At 30.6% G+C, this 12,771-nt stretch overlaps 1 protein-coding gene across 1 annotated transcript; it reads left to right on the top strand.

Moving 5' to 3' along the window:
- Window positions 1-1,611: 1,611 nt before the first annotated feature.
- On the top strand, window positions 1,612-12,487 carry LOC132717467 (uncharacterized). Its single transcript, XM_060700937.1, has 11 exons — window positions 1,612-2,679; window positions 3,309-3,608; window positions 3,835-4,134; window positions 4,418-4,720; window positions 5,106-5,381; window positions 6,928-6,972; window positions 9,140-9,265; window positions 9,819-9,879; window positions 10,133-10,200; window positions 10,473-10,497; window positions 10,952-12,487. Exons 1-11 carry the CDS (start codon window positions 2,460-2,462, stop codon window positions 11,025-11,027), a joined length of 1,800 nt encoding a protein of 599 aa, XP_060556920.1. The 5' UTR covers window positions 1,612-2,459; the 3' UTR covers window positions 11,028-12,487.
- Window positions 12,488-12,771: the final 284 nt, after the last annotated feature.

The raw sequence follows: 12,771 nt of genomic DNA on the forward strand, positions 1-12,771 counted from the left end.
CAACTTAAAAATAGTGTTAAACATTTCGATGATATGTTATCTATATATTTTTAATTATTTTTATTTAATTTCCTTTTAAATATACACTTGTAGTCTATAGTGGGGCAAGCCAAAGCGAGGGACCGCTTTGCGGACCGCCCTGTGACAAACCAGTATGAAAGGGGAAGTCAGATAAAATAGTGTTCTTTTTTATGTTACAGTTTCCGTTTTGAAGGTGTCATTTGGTATTTTATGCACTGTTTCCATTTAATCTGGTTATTGTCCTATAGTGCGCAGGAGGCCAGTCTATGTGTCCGTTTTCAATCAGAATTCCTCGGTTTTTATTGTTACCTTGTACTAAGTCGATAATTTGCGTTTGGTTCATTATCGGAATACTTGCCGCTTGTCATTGCGTTACGGCGCCCAATAAGAAATGATACTGTAAATTCCACTGATAGGGATAGAATTCTATGTTTTTATTTTATTTTATTTAAAAATTGTATTTCCTTTAAAATAAACACCTGTAGTCAATAGCAGAAGCTTTGACTTCCCCGTAATTATTGGAGGGAAAATAAATAAATAAAAATAAGTAAATTTATAGATGTATCTAACTACGTTGCCTACACTTAACAGTATTTTTTTAGGATTTTGACAGTTGTCGATAATCTCATCAATTTGTATAAAATCATAAAAACAAGTCAAAAATTAAAAAAAAATCAAATATCGTAAAACAATATAAACCTTTATGGTCTTTAATAAAATTAGAAACATGATTAAAAACATGTTTTGAGAATCATTTAAATAAGTTATACCAAAAAAGAAACTTTTATGTACTGGAAAAGTGAAATTATCCGGTATTTCTAAAATGATGTATCATCTGATGGCTATATGTTTGGCATTGAAACAAAAAAGGTTCAGCATCTTCTATTATAACACTGAATTCACACGCTGGGTTTCGGATAATACGATTGTTTTATAAGACGGAGTTTAAACTACTTCATTTGTATGGTGTACTGCTGGTGAACGCCCACTGTTTATATTAATATAAAGAAAGACAGAATAATGGGAGGTTTCTTTCAGTTTTCTTTAAAAGTTTGCTTAAGTGTTTGATTCTTTAATGCCTTTTAATATTTCGCTCCAAAGTTGTATTGATGACGCGATAATTTATTCTGAATAAAGTTTGGAACTCCTTGCCAAAGTAACATAGTTTGATGTTATTTCTTAAACTATAATGCTTTTCAGTTGCATTTTGTACTTCAGGGAGAAATAACAGTGCTAAAGATAATGACAGTAAATGACAATGTATGTTTCTCTTTGTAAACCTTTTTTTAATATTTCTTTTTTCTGCGAAAGATACCCATCTTTCTAAAATATCTTTCACATATTGGGTACAGCCATCCCATAAAGGTTAAGCATATTCTAGACGTATGAAATGTAATGCTTTGGTCTTAAAATTTTGTAATGTTCATAGAACTAAAATTTAGACACCAAAGAAACTATTGTAAAAATATGTTCCTGACATGACATACAAATGTAATTGAAAATTATCAAAATATATCTATTGGCTATTTTTACAAAACGAGAAGAACATAACATCGGTTTTGGGATTCCAGTTAACTAACCATTGTAAAGACTATTTATTTACATATTGAGATCGTGATTGAGTTGATTTTCCATGTCACTTTGTAGTCACAGCTAAAGCATAATCATCTGCAAAAAGTCACGTTATACTTAATAGGGAATTACAGGGAAATTTGCAATATCATTAACGTAAATTAAAAACAAAAGGGAACGAAATATTTAAAAAGGAACAACAACAAGAGCACACACAATAAACAAAAGAAACAAGAAATAAAAAATACAGTCGAGCGTTGTCTGCATCCGGTGGTGGCTCTTTTTATCTGTTCCTTCTAGATTTTATTTATTTTTGATTGAGGCTCATCTGATCTTTTTATGTCGATTCATTGTGGGTAATATGAATAAGTCTGCTTTTATCAGTGTAGGTTCTTAAACAAGTGCAACTAATTGGAATTTCTTAATTTCTTAATTCTGTAATGAAAACCCGAATAGGTTCTACGATTAATAATCGTCTTATCTTTTTACCTGTGTCAATGGCTGATTGGTTAAGGTCGACCGTAGTTGACTTTAAACCACTTGCCGGCCAATATCGACAGGGATATTGGAATCTTTAATATGAGGAAGAAAGTAAGCTTACGGCCATTGGTAGTACAACTCAGGCGCCAGGTCGTGTCCATGTGACAACGACTGTATTTCTGCGACGTAAAATCAAACTTATAAAAAAAACACTTCTTAGTTAGTTACTTAAGCCAGAGCCAACATGTTATTTAATTAAACACCTGGAATCAAATACCTAAAAATATTTTCCAGAAACAGGACATTGTGGACTAGTGTACCTCAGATCTGAGAAGTTAATTAAGAATGGGACCGTAGAAATAGAATATTACCCGTCAAGTTATGTGATGGAAAATAGCGGTAGTTTCGAACGAAGCTGGGTACACACTGTCGACAAAAAAATAGAAACGTTGATATTGGCTGATGGCAGTTTCGAAGAGACAGTGGGGCAAAATAACAAATATGTGTTGACAATATATATGTTAAGTGTTTCTATGAATGGAAGATACAGTGTTTATTGTGGTGAGAGGTTATTATACACAAACGATATACTGATTAAATTACCAGGTTTGTTTGTGTTTCTAAACTACTTTGGATCTCCACTGAGGTCAAAGCATCTTATGCATTTTATTTGAAAGTTTTACATAGACCATCTAAGACCTTAAAATCATTAAGATAGGAAAAAATAACTCATAAATAAATGAATGTCTATTTTTTGCTACTCTTTGCCCGAATTGATTGAAAAGCATTACAACACTTTTCAAGTATGGGTCAGTTTTCGCAATTAGAATATTTACTATGGAAAAACGGAGTGAGCAAATGATGCGAAATTTTTTACACAAGCTATTAATGTCAATCTATACTAAACGGAAAACTTATCTCGAAAAGTTGATTTCAGTCCCTTTCTGACAAATAACCTCAGTTGGGTACTTTTTAAAAACTCATAATAAAGTAGACGAATGGGTAACAGCAAGTTATCCATCATACCAGTTTATGTGTTTTATTTTAAATGTGCACGAATCTTGTTGCTTGCACAAATGACGTTTTTTGTATAGTTATGATGTTTTGTAAAACATATCAAAGCGTTGTAAAAAGAAAATTTCGAAAACACAAAATTAAGGAAAAAAACAGAAAAGACACGATCACAAATTCTCTGCAGATTCTCTGCAGTTAACCTTTTTCTTACATATTTTCAGAACCACCAAATACACCTGTCATAATTGGATTACAAAACATAGAAAATTGCAGGAACTGTATTGTTGGTGAGGATAATGAGATGTTTAAACTTGCCTGTGAGATACACGGTGGTACCCCTCCTCTAACCATTACCATGACAATAGGAAAGGAATCATATATACCTCTAGAATGGAATTCAACAACCTATATAGTACATTTTACGGTTAGAGACAACCATCACATGGAAAATGTGATAATTTCGGTCATGAACGATGCATTGTTGTCACCTTTAAATGTTACTGCTCAGATGTTTGTTATAAGTAAGTATTCTATGCAAATTATGTGTATTTAGGATGGTTTGTTTGGATACTATTACACTTTGAAAACTCACAATGCCAAATGTTACAATCATTTCTTTTTTGTATACAATACCGAATGTTACCAACTTTGCTTGATGTGATTTGATAAATTTAATCTCATATGTTTTATACTTTAGATATGAAAGATTTATTAATTGTAATATAACCTTTATTTGTATATGAACAGAACCACCAACGTTTCAAGTTTCGGTCCCGGAAATTCTGAGAGATGGAGAAGCAGTTAACATCACATGCACGATTGATGATGGAAGACCTAATCCGAATGTGTATCTTAGCATTTCCGGTTCAGCAGTATCGTCTGTAGACTCACATTTCTATAATTCGACAACATCTTTACATACCAACATCATCACTTTGACCACATTTAAGAAAGAATGGAACAAGGAAAACATCACGTGCTGTCGATATAACGAATGGTACAAAATTGTGCGGGACTGTCCACCGCCAAAACAAGTTAATTATCAATGTGCGTTTTGTTCTGTTAAATTTGTTTAATATATTGTGTATACTACATTATAATTATCATATTTTATTTATAGCCTGCTTAATTCCCCTATATTTTAGATTCTTTTCGCTTGATATAAATACATACTGATGTAAACAATTGATGATATTGTATCAACGCAGACAAATATCTTAAAAAAAACCTTTTATTTTGAGCCTGTAACATGAAAACGTATATTGTATTAAATGAAAATTGTTTCAAAAGCAGAACATGGTATTTAAGTTTAATTTTTTGTTTTGTTTAGTTCCTCCCACATATGTGATGTTAGAAGTCAAGGTTGATGAACACCGGCTGAGCCGAATGTATGCTACTTGCACTGTGTATGACTCGAATCCAGCATGTAGCGTTCAGTTTAGTGCACCAAGCGGTATCATCGGATCAGAAAAGTCTTCAGAGAACGTACGTCTACCTCATGGTGCATGGAATTCTGTGTATGAAGTAAACTTGAATGTCAGTGAAGAAGACAATGGTAAAGATGTAACGTGTATAGTTGAGTGTGACGAGTTTCCTGTTGACCTTACAGACACTGTCAAAATACTTCTGCCTTGTAAGTTTCTAGACATTTCGTTAATTTTGTTGATAAAGATCACGATTAATATTTAGATAGATACCTGAAATATCATACAACACTGTCGCTCTGAAGGCAAAAAAAGTTCAAACGTGTAAGTCGCTGCAACTTTTTTCAAAATTTAAATTAGCATTATTTTTATATCCAAACGTATACTTAGAATGTGAAATATCATTCTTGGAGTATTTTGTTTCATTGTTACAGTAAAGTAATCTAAGTAACTTTTTTCCGATTTATGTGTTACTGCGTTTGAGTTTTTATCTGTATCTGCATATATGAGCTTATCATCAAGATAAATATTCCGATTGCACCAATCTCCTATTATGACAAACATGATAATTATTGTATTGATCTCAAATTTCAGTCCCTCCAGTTATAAGGTTTAATATATCTGGATCGACATTGAATATTTCTGAAGGAGATCGGGCACATGTAAAATGTGAAGCTGAAAGCGTTCCTGCCTCCAATATATCATGGACTGAAGAGTTGAGTAATGAACACATAACGAAGAAGCAATGTGACTTGTCACCAAACTGCGTGTTAAATATTAATACTGATGAAGTTTCAAATAGACGTTTTATGTGCCATGTTCACTATAAGACAAAAGTTGATCACAAATATTTGACTGTACAAATAATAGGTAATGTGTTTACATTCCTTATGCTTTTTTAAAAATAATTTCAATAACAATAATCCTTGCCTTGTTAAACAGAGTGTTTGAAAAGAAAAATGTCGTTTGTATCTGTATCGACATAGGAAAGCGGGCACATGTAAAATGTGGAGCTAAATGTTTATATTCATTTACAACTTTGACATCATACATCACTGTCCTCTTATAGCACACTGAATTCACTTCTCTAGTTGCAAGGAAAATGACCTTCGAGCTGTCCAAGGGTCAAATGACATATGAACATTATGTTTATAAAAATCTTTTCTACTTAGTTCAAATTCGAATGATGATAAATTACAAAAAAAGATCAAAACATCATATGTATTCTGGAGTGCTCGAAATGTCGTTCAACCTATTAACTATAGCAAATACTCGTATACAGTTTTAGGAAACATGTTATCATCTCTCTCTCTCTCTCTCTCTCTCTCTCTCTCTCTCCCTCTCCCTCTCTCTCCCTCTCTCTCTCTCTCTCCCTCTCTCTCTCTCTCCGTCCGTCCGTTCGTCCGCTTTCACGGGACATGATAATGTGGCTAGAGGGACAATAGGTAACTGTTATTTCTCTTTGATGTTATTCATTTAGTAATGCTTTTTGTGGCTATTTTCTTTTATGTTGCTACAAATAACAAAAGAGTGAACAATAGAGAAGCCACATTATTACTGTCCCGTTAGAACGTCTGTCCGTTCGTGTACATGAGTGTGCGTTGGGGTGCGTGTTTGCGAGCGTCTTTTAAAGATTGGACAAAACCAATATTACCTTTTGATGTACAAGTCTTTATTTGTTTCTTCTTTTACTCTGGCGATAATAAACTCTTTGGTGAGTGTTAACCTTAATTAACAGTGAAGCATATAGAGGTTTGAAAGGATGTTTTTCTGTAACATATTATTTGAATCTTACGAGACCACTGGCACTTAACTACAGCAAAAACGTTTTAGCACTATTCTGTCAAATGCATGATTATAGAGGATATTCAAGTTTTTTCTATAAATACATGATTTATTTTCATCGAGTGGTATGAAAATAAATATTTCATTAGTGGCGTTAGCCACAAGTGAAATATGGTAATTTTCATGCCACAAGATGAAAATAAATCATGTTTTTATAGAAAAAAACTTAAATTTTCTGTTTATTATATACATTTTTCTCTTTTTTGACATTAAAATTTAAAAGACTTTCCTTTAAATTTTGTGTACTGGCAGAATTTAAAAGAAAGTAGTCCGGCAAGACACCAGTGAAAATACGGAAAATATGTTTCACTGCAGTGAAAAATAAATTTTTACAGTGGAAATACGGAAAATGAAAATACGCATTTTATTTCATCAATATTTCTCAATATTTCATTTATAAGTATATAATAAAAAGTTATACATAACCACAGGCCTTGTCAAGAAACAAACTCGTCATATTTCAATGCATTGAATGACATGCACAATAGTATCCGCAGAACTTAACTTTATGTTTTTTATTTATACTCTGTTATATGCTATTAAAATAATTTTTATTTTTCCTAAATTACAGCAAACCCAGATGGTAGAGAGGCAGGCGATTATATGAGTAAAACAGGTAACACTGTTTTACATTGTTCTATCTGTCTATGTGGGTTTTTGTAATACGTTCAAGGATTGTCCTTTAAGTTCGTATATCAGCGAAATTATAATATTATAAAGCATTATTGTATATGTAGGACAATTATTTGTATTAACAATCGAAATATCTAAGCACACGGCAAATAATTTGCAAAAATTCGGCATAAGTATTTTTAATTCATATCTTAACAATCGAAATTTTGCAAATCGGCACATGTAAAGAAATCGGACATTTGACTTCAATAGTGTACAATCAATAAACTGCTTCCAACTACCATAAATTCCGCGAATCACTCAAAAGTGTTTTCAAAACTTAAACATCACTCACAACTTTGCTCTTACAGCGCACTTCGCTCAACTAACTTCACTAGTTGCAGGGATAAAGAAGTAAAAAATAACCACCTTTATCAAAGGGTAAAATAATATATGAAGCTACTTACAAAATATTTGCAACTGTGTTCATATCCGAATTATAATAAGTTAAAAAATTGAATAAACAAAAACAAAATGTATTCTCGGGTGCTCGAAATAGTCGCTAAACTTACAAAAAATATGCAATTATATAGAAAAATGTACAAATCCTTAGACGGATATTCAAAGTAAGCATGTCCGATTTCCCGCTGTCCCCAGATTTGCTCATTCTTTATTATACAAAACGTGGTATGCATGAGGTATATCCGGGTCAGGGTTTGTATACATGTAATGTCGGGAAATATAAGAAGTAAGTGAAAATAACTTCTGAAAGTGCCTACCTACATACGTTTTGGATTAAATTTAGACCGGTAAGCGATAGTATTATAGCTGCATTTTCTGTTTCAACTGTTTGCATGCACTGACATTAATTTTTTTTATTAAGAAAAAGATCGTTTTTCGTTTAAAATCTGTTGCCGCACCGACAAGTATATTATTATTTTTCGAAAGAAAACCATTTCTAAGTAGATTTTTTTGGTGAAAATTGGTTGACAATTAACAAAGATCTTGGAGGTAAAATGAGGCCTAATGGTAGTTTCGCTGGCGAATCTTTCTACCTTTATTATATTTATAGTATAGACGGATGAATTAAGAAAAACCTTTCCTTTGCTGTATTGAAAGTAATATATTTTTTTAAAAATTTGAGTGAAAAAAATAATGTATTAGTGAAACTTTTTTTTTTAATAAGTGGACATGGTCATGAACATGTATACTATAAAAGGCACGCACAGACTGCTTTTGGTCAAACTATTTGTCACTTCACAAAATCAATAAACATTTATGAGATTGGTATATGTAAAAGTTACTTCAAAAATAATTTTGCGTGATTAACTATGTCATGGTACAAAAACGTCCCGGTTAATTTATATTGTACACTAGCTGAGAATAAACAACCGGTCACGTGTCAATCTTGTTGGCACTTTCCGCATTTCATTCTGACTAGTGCTTCCGAGGGAATTTTTTTATAGTCTGTTTTTTGTAAACCAATATCATTAAGGTATGAAATTATTTTTATTAAGTAGAAATTTATTGCTTTAATATATATATGATGTTAAGATTTGAAATTGCTATGAATATTTATTTTTTCATATGATATAAACGACATATTGTGTGAAATGTTGTTCAACTATCGTATGTTTAACATGAAGTGAAAACCTGGCTTTCACTTTTAATTGTAACGATTTTGACCTTATGAGACTGACTATATATATATGATACTGTGTAATTGTAATTAAGAAGAAATCACTTGAGACATAAGAAGACAAAAATATCAAAATGTCCACCCGTTGAATTGTTCATATGTTTTAACTGCAGGTCAACAATGATAATGTTTGACATTCATTTTAAAAACTCTTTTTTTACACTATACTTAATAAACTTAAAATATATAAAAGTATACACCTATTTCATTACCTTCGCATTGCAGAGTATTCAAACAGGCTAGAACTACTGTCAACTGCATTGAATTTAAAGACGTGGGTTCTGAATACATTTCCGTCCAAATTTGTGCTAAATGAAATGTCGAAGTATGAGTTACAACCATTCAAGGATTTTTGTTTTGCGAAACAGAAAAAATAAATTCCTAAATAATTATGGCATGCAAATGGTCAATTTAATACGAATGTTGCTAAGTGCAAGATTATGTAGGGCATTGATCTTTTTTGTGTTTACAGGCACAAACGAAACGTGTGTAAGTTTAGGAGCTGTAGTTGGGTCCGTTATTGGTGTATTAGCTGTTGGAATTCTTATTGGTGTTATTTGTACCTTGTGCATTCTTACTAGAAAAGGAATTATAGCAGGTATTGTAATAACATCGGTTGTTTGTCATTTATAGAAAATCATCTTAGAAATATGGTTTACAGGCAAACTTAAAATAGATTAATAGTTATCGATTCAACCATATTTGAACATTACATTAGTTTAGATCTTTTAAGATAATGCTTACGCTTTTACATGTTTTACATAAGAATTAGTTTCCTTTCGTTTGTTGGTTGTTGTTTTTGTGTTGTTTTTTTAATTAGTCAGTAAATGCAGAAGAAAACGTGTTGTTATGTCTATAAATTATGTAGCTATACCGCTTGATTAGTTTTATAATGATTATTTTTGCTGTTATTAATAAAACAGGTTATTGAGAACAACATAATATGATATTCTATAAATTATTTACCATTTTCAGTGGTAACAATTCTTCTTTTATCAAACAGATCTTATGAATGTTGGTCTCTAATATATGTTATAAACGATATATTTTGCATATGTGGTTCTGAATGTTCATTAGTTTATTTAATTTTAGACGCAATAAAAAATTAGTATTTAAATGTTTTACATGTCCTATGATATTTGATAACACAGGCTCGAAAACTCAGCCGACAGTTTCTCGTGACATAGAATTAACTGGGCCACCAACTGCTCTGTAAGTTACGAATGTTTTAAAAGTTTTTCTTGTTCTAGATATAACATTACCAGTGGATTTTGTTTCGAAAATTACGATTTTATAATTTGTCATTATCATATGAAAGATCAGTTCAAAATTTAAAATGGCAAAACTAGGGAGAGGCCTAGTTGGTGCATACCATCAATTAATCTTAATCGTCTTTTGACTACAACGTTTAAACTGATAACTTTAGCATTGAAATTGAACTCGTTTTGAAAATCATTAATATTAGGGATACCTATGAGCAACTTCAAAACAGAGCAGATACTGAAATCAGGGGAACTTATGATTCTCTTGAAGGTATGTTGAATTTTAATATTTTTTTTTTTCATGTCGTTATTCATTTAACATGTATTTAATTTATCATTATTCAGATTGATAATTAATCTCTTACTATAGATCGTGCAGCATTCTAAAACACATATGTTCAACTAAAAATATTTTATTATTTTGCAATAAAAAGTCTAACCTTTATTTATGATGTAAACACAGCATAATTGCTATTAAAACGAATGATATGGTTTTTTTATCGAAATTTACTACGAGCCGTTTCTTTTTAAAAATTGTTTCAGTCAACTCCAGAGTACAACAAAACAGGTATGAAAATCATAAATATTTACAAAAGTATTTAGTTATTTCTTAAATAGCTTTAACATAAAATATCCATAAATACCAAGATTGATGTAACTGATTTTTAATGCAATGCTCTTCATAATACTAAATTCGTAGCCTATTATATATGAACATAAATATAAGATACATTTGTAACTAATCTACGGGAAAAGTGTAAAGTACATTCTAGCCTTTGTTAGACCTTGGTATTGTAGCTTATATTTCAGCTGGCTCAATGCTTCAAATTATCAACAATGATAGGTCGATGAAATAAGTTTAAAGTACATATTGTTGACTAAATACTGTAAATTGAAAATTTGGCATAATCATAATAATTATTGTTATTAGATCTGCATTTTTACATGCTTATTGTTAGTTGCTTTTACTTTATGGTTTTCATTATTCTTTGTTACATGTTCATTCATATGTCTTTTTTCAGTCAATCTCAGTATGAGAGTCTGAATCAGGATGCTGAGCAATATCACACATATACAGATCTAAAACAAAGCCAATAAATCTTGAGAATATACTTGAGAGACTGTCTTGAACGTTCTGGTCTATTCGGGAAACATTATAGCAGGATTGTTTGTAATATTTGTACTATTGTTATTTTAATGGAAGATATCGTTACACAAATAATATCACTGACTTTTCTTATAGATTAAAAAGTGTTATGCCATGTATTATGTTGTATAAATAAAGGGGTCGTTTGAAAAAAAAAATAGAAAAATGCTGTTTTAAGGACTGGTGATTTTTGGCAGTTATGTTGCTACTTGAAATATCAACATTATTCGTAAAAAAGACTTTTTAATTAAATGTTTATACATGTGTGCTTCACATGTGTAAAGCTAAAATATGTGTAATATCAAAAGTAAATTGATTGACAAATGTTAATTTCACATAGATGATATCAAATCAAGCTTATATTATGTTTGTTAATTTTGTTTAAGCGGGTGCGTTTTGTTATTCTAGTGATATTTTGTAATAATTATTATCTTATATTTTCTGTAAATAAGACATGAAACATTTGTATTCACGTATTACCTGTATATATATCACAATGACTATATGGTGGTTTGTTCACCTTTTACGACAACCCTTGTATCCATCCGTATGAAACTTCTATAAAAAAAATTCTGGTAAGATATGAATTTCCCTGTGCTTAAATTATCATGTGAATAAGGACAGAAAACTCATCAAATATCATTTTTGTTATACGTTCAATATTGTTTTATAATGTATTGATTCTTTGTAATATTTATATATATATCTTTACATGTTAGTTTCTTTGAACAAGTGCTGCGGGTAACCGGTATTGTTCGAATTAAATCTAGTTTGAATGCCATATATTGAGTTATAACTCATCCTTATAATTCTAATTAAGTACGTAAGAAGAATTCCAACAACAAGCAAAATTTAATATTGCATTGCTTTGCTCGATTTCAATCATAGTTGAAACATATGTAGTGAACCAGGATGAGAACATTAAAGGGATTCATAATCTACAAGTTTATTTTCAGGTTTCTGGCTCTTAAGAAATTTAGAATGAACCGTTTGTAATGTTTTTGCCCAAAATTATTTTTCAAAGGATATAGAAAAGCGATTTCTGTTCCGAAAAATATCATTATTATAGCAGAACAGAACAGAAACTTTATTTCTTGGTTTATGCATAAAAAGCTCATCACCATATTACATATACAAATACAACATATAATACATAAATGACACATGACATGAACATAATAATATTTCATTGCAAAATAATGGTTTATGTAATGTGAGAATGTTTAATGAGATAAGAAATTACTTAAAAAGCATATGAATATATGTATATAATACACAAGAATTTGTCTATCTTTACCAAACATTATCAATTTAAGCTGCAAAACATTTTCTTTTATGTTTGAGAAATTCGGTAATGCGTATCAATAGAATCCACAAAAAAGCAAATTCGCAGTTTTAATTGTGACAAATGAAGGGGAATAACTTATGTAACTTTACATATCCAGTTTTTAACATTTACTTCCCCTTAATAATTCATGATCAATATTAATAGAAATTATTTCTGTATGATAAATGAATACGTTTACTGATTTTGTACGTTTTTTATTTAAAGAAAATCCCACACAAAACAGACAAATAACCAAAACTTAATTATAAAGATAAGTTTTGTCAAAACATTTTATCATGGTATTTATATTTTTTATGTGTTGAAAAACAGATATATTTAATTTGAGAAGATACAAATATAAATAAATA

Source organism: Ruditapes philippinarum, unplaced genomic scaffold, assembly GCF_026571515.1.
Source record: "Ruditapes philippinarum isolate M1 unplaced genomic scaffold, ASM2657151v2 ctg2016_1_1_1_1, whole genome shotgun sequence".
In the NCBI taxonomy this organism is placed as follows: domain Eukaryota; kingdom Metazoa; phylum Mollusca; class Bivalvia; order Venerida; family Veneridae; genus Ruditapes; species Ruditapes philippinarum.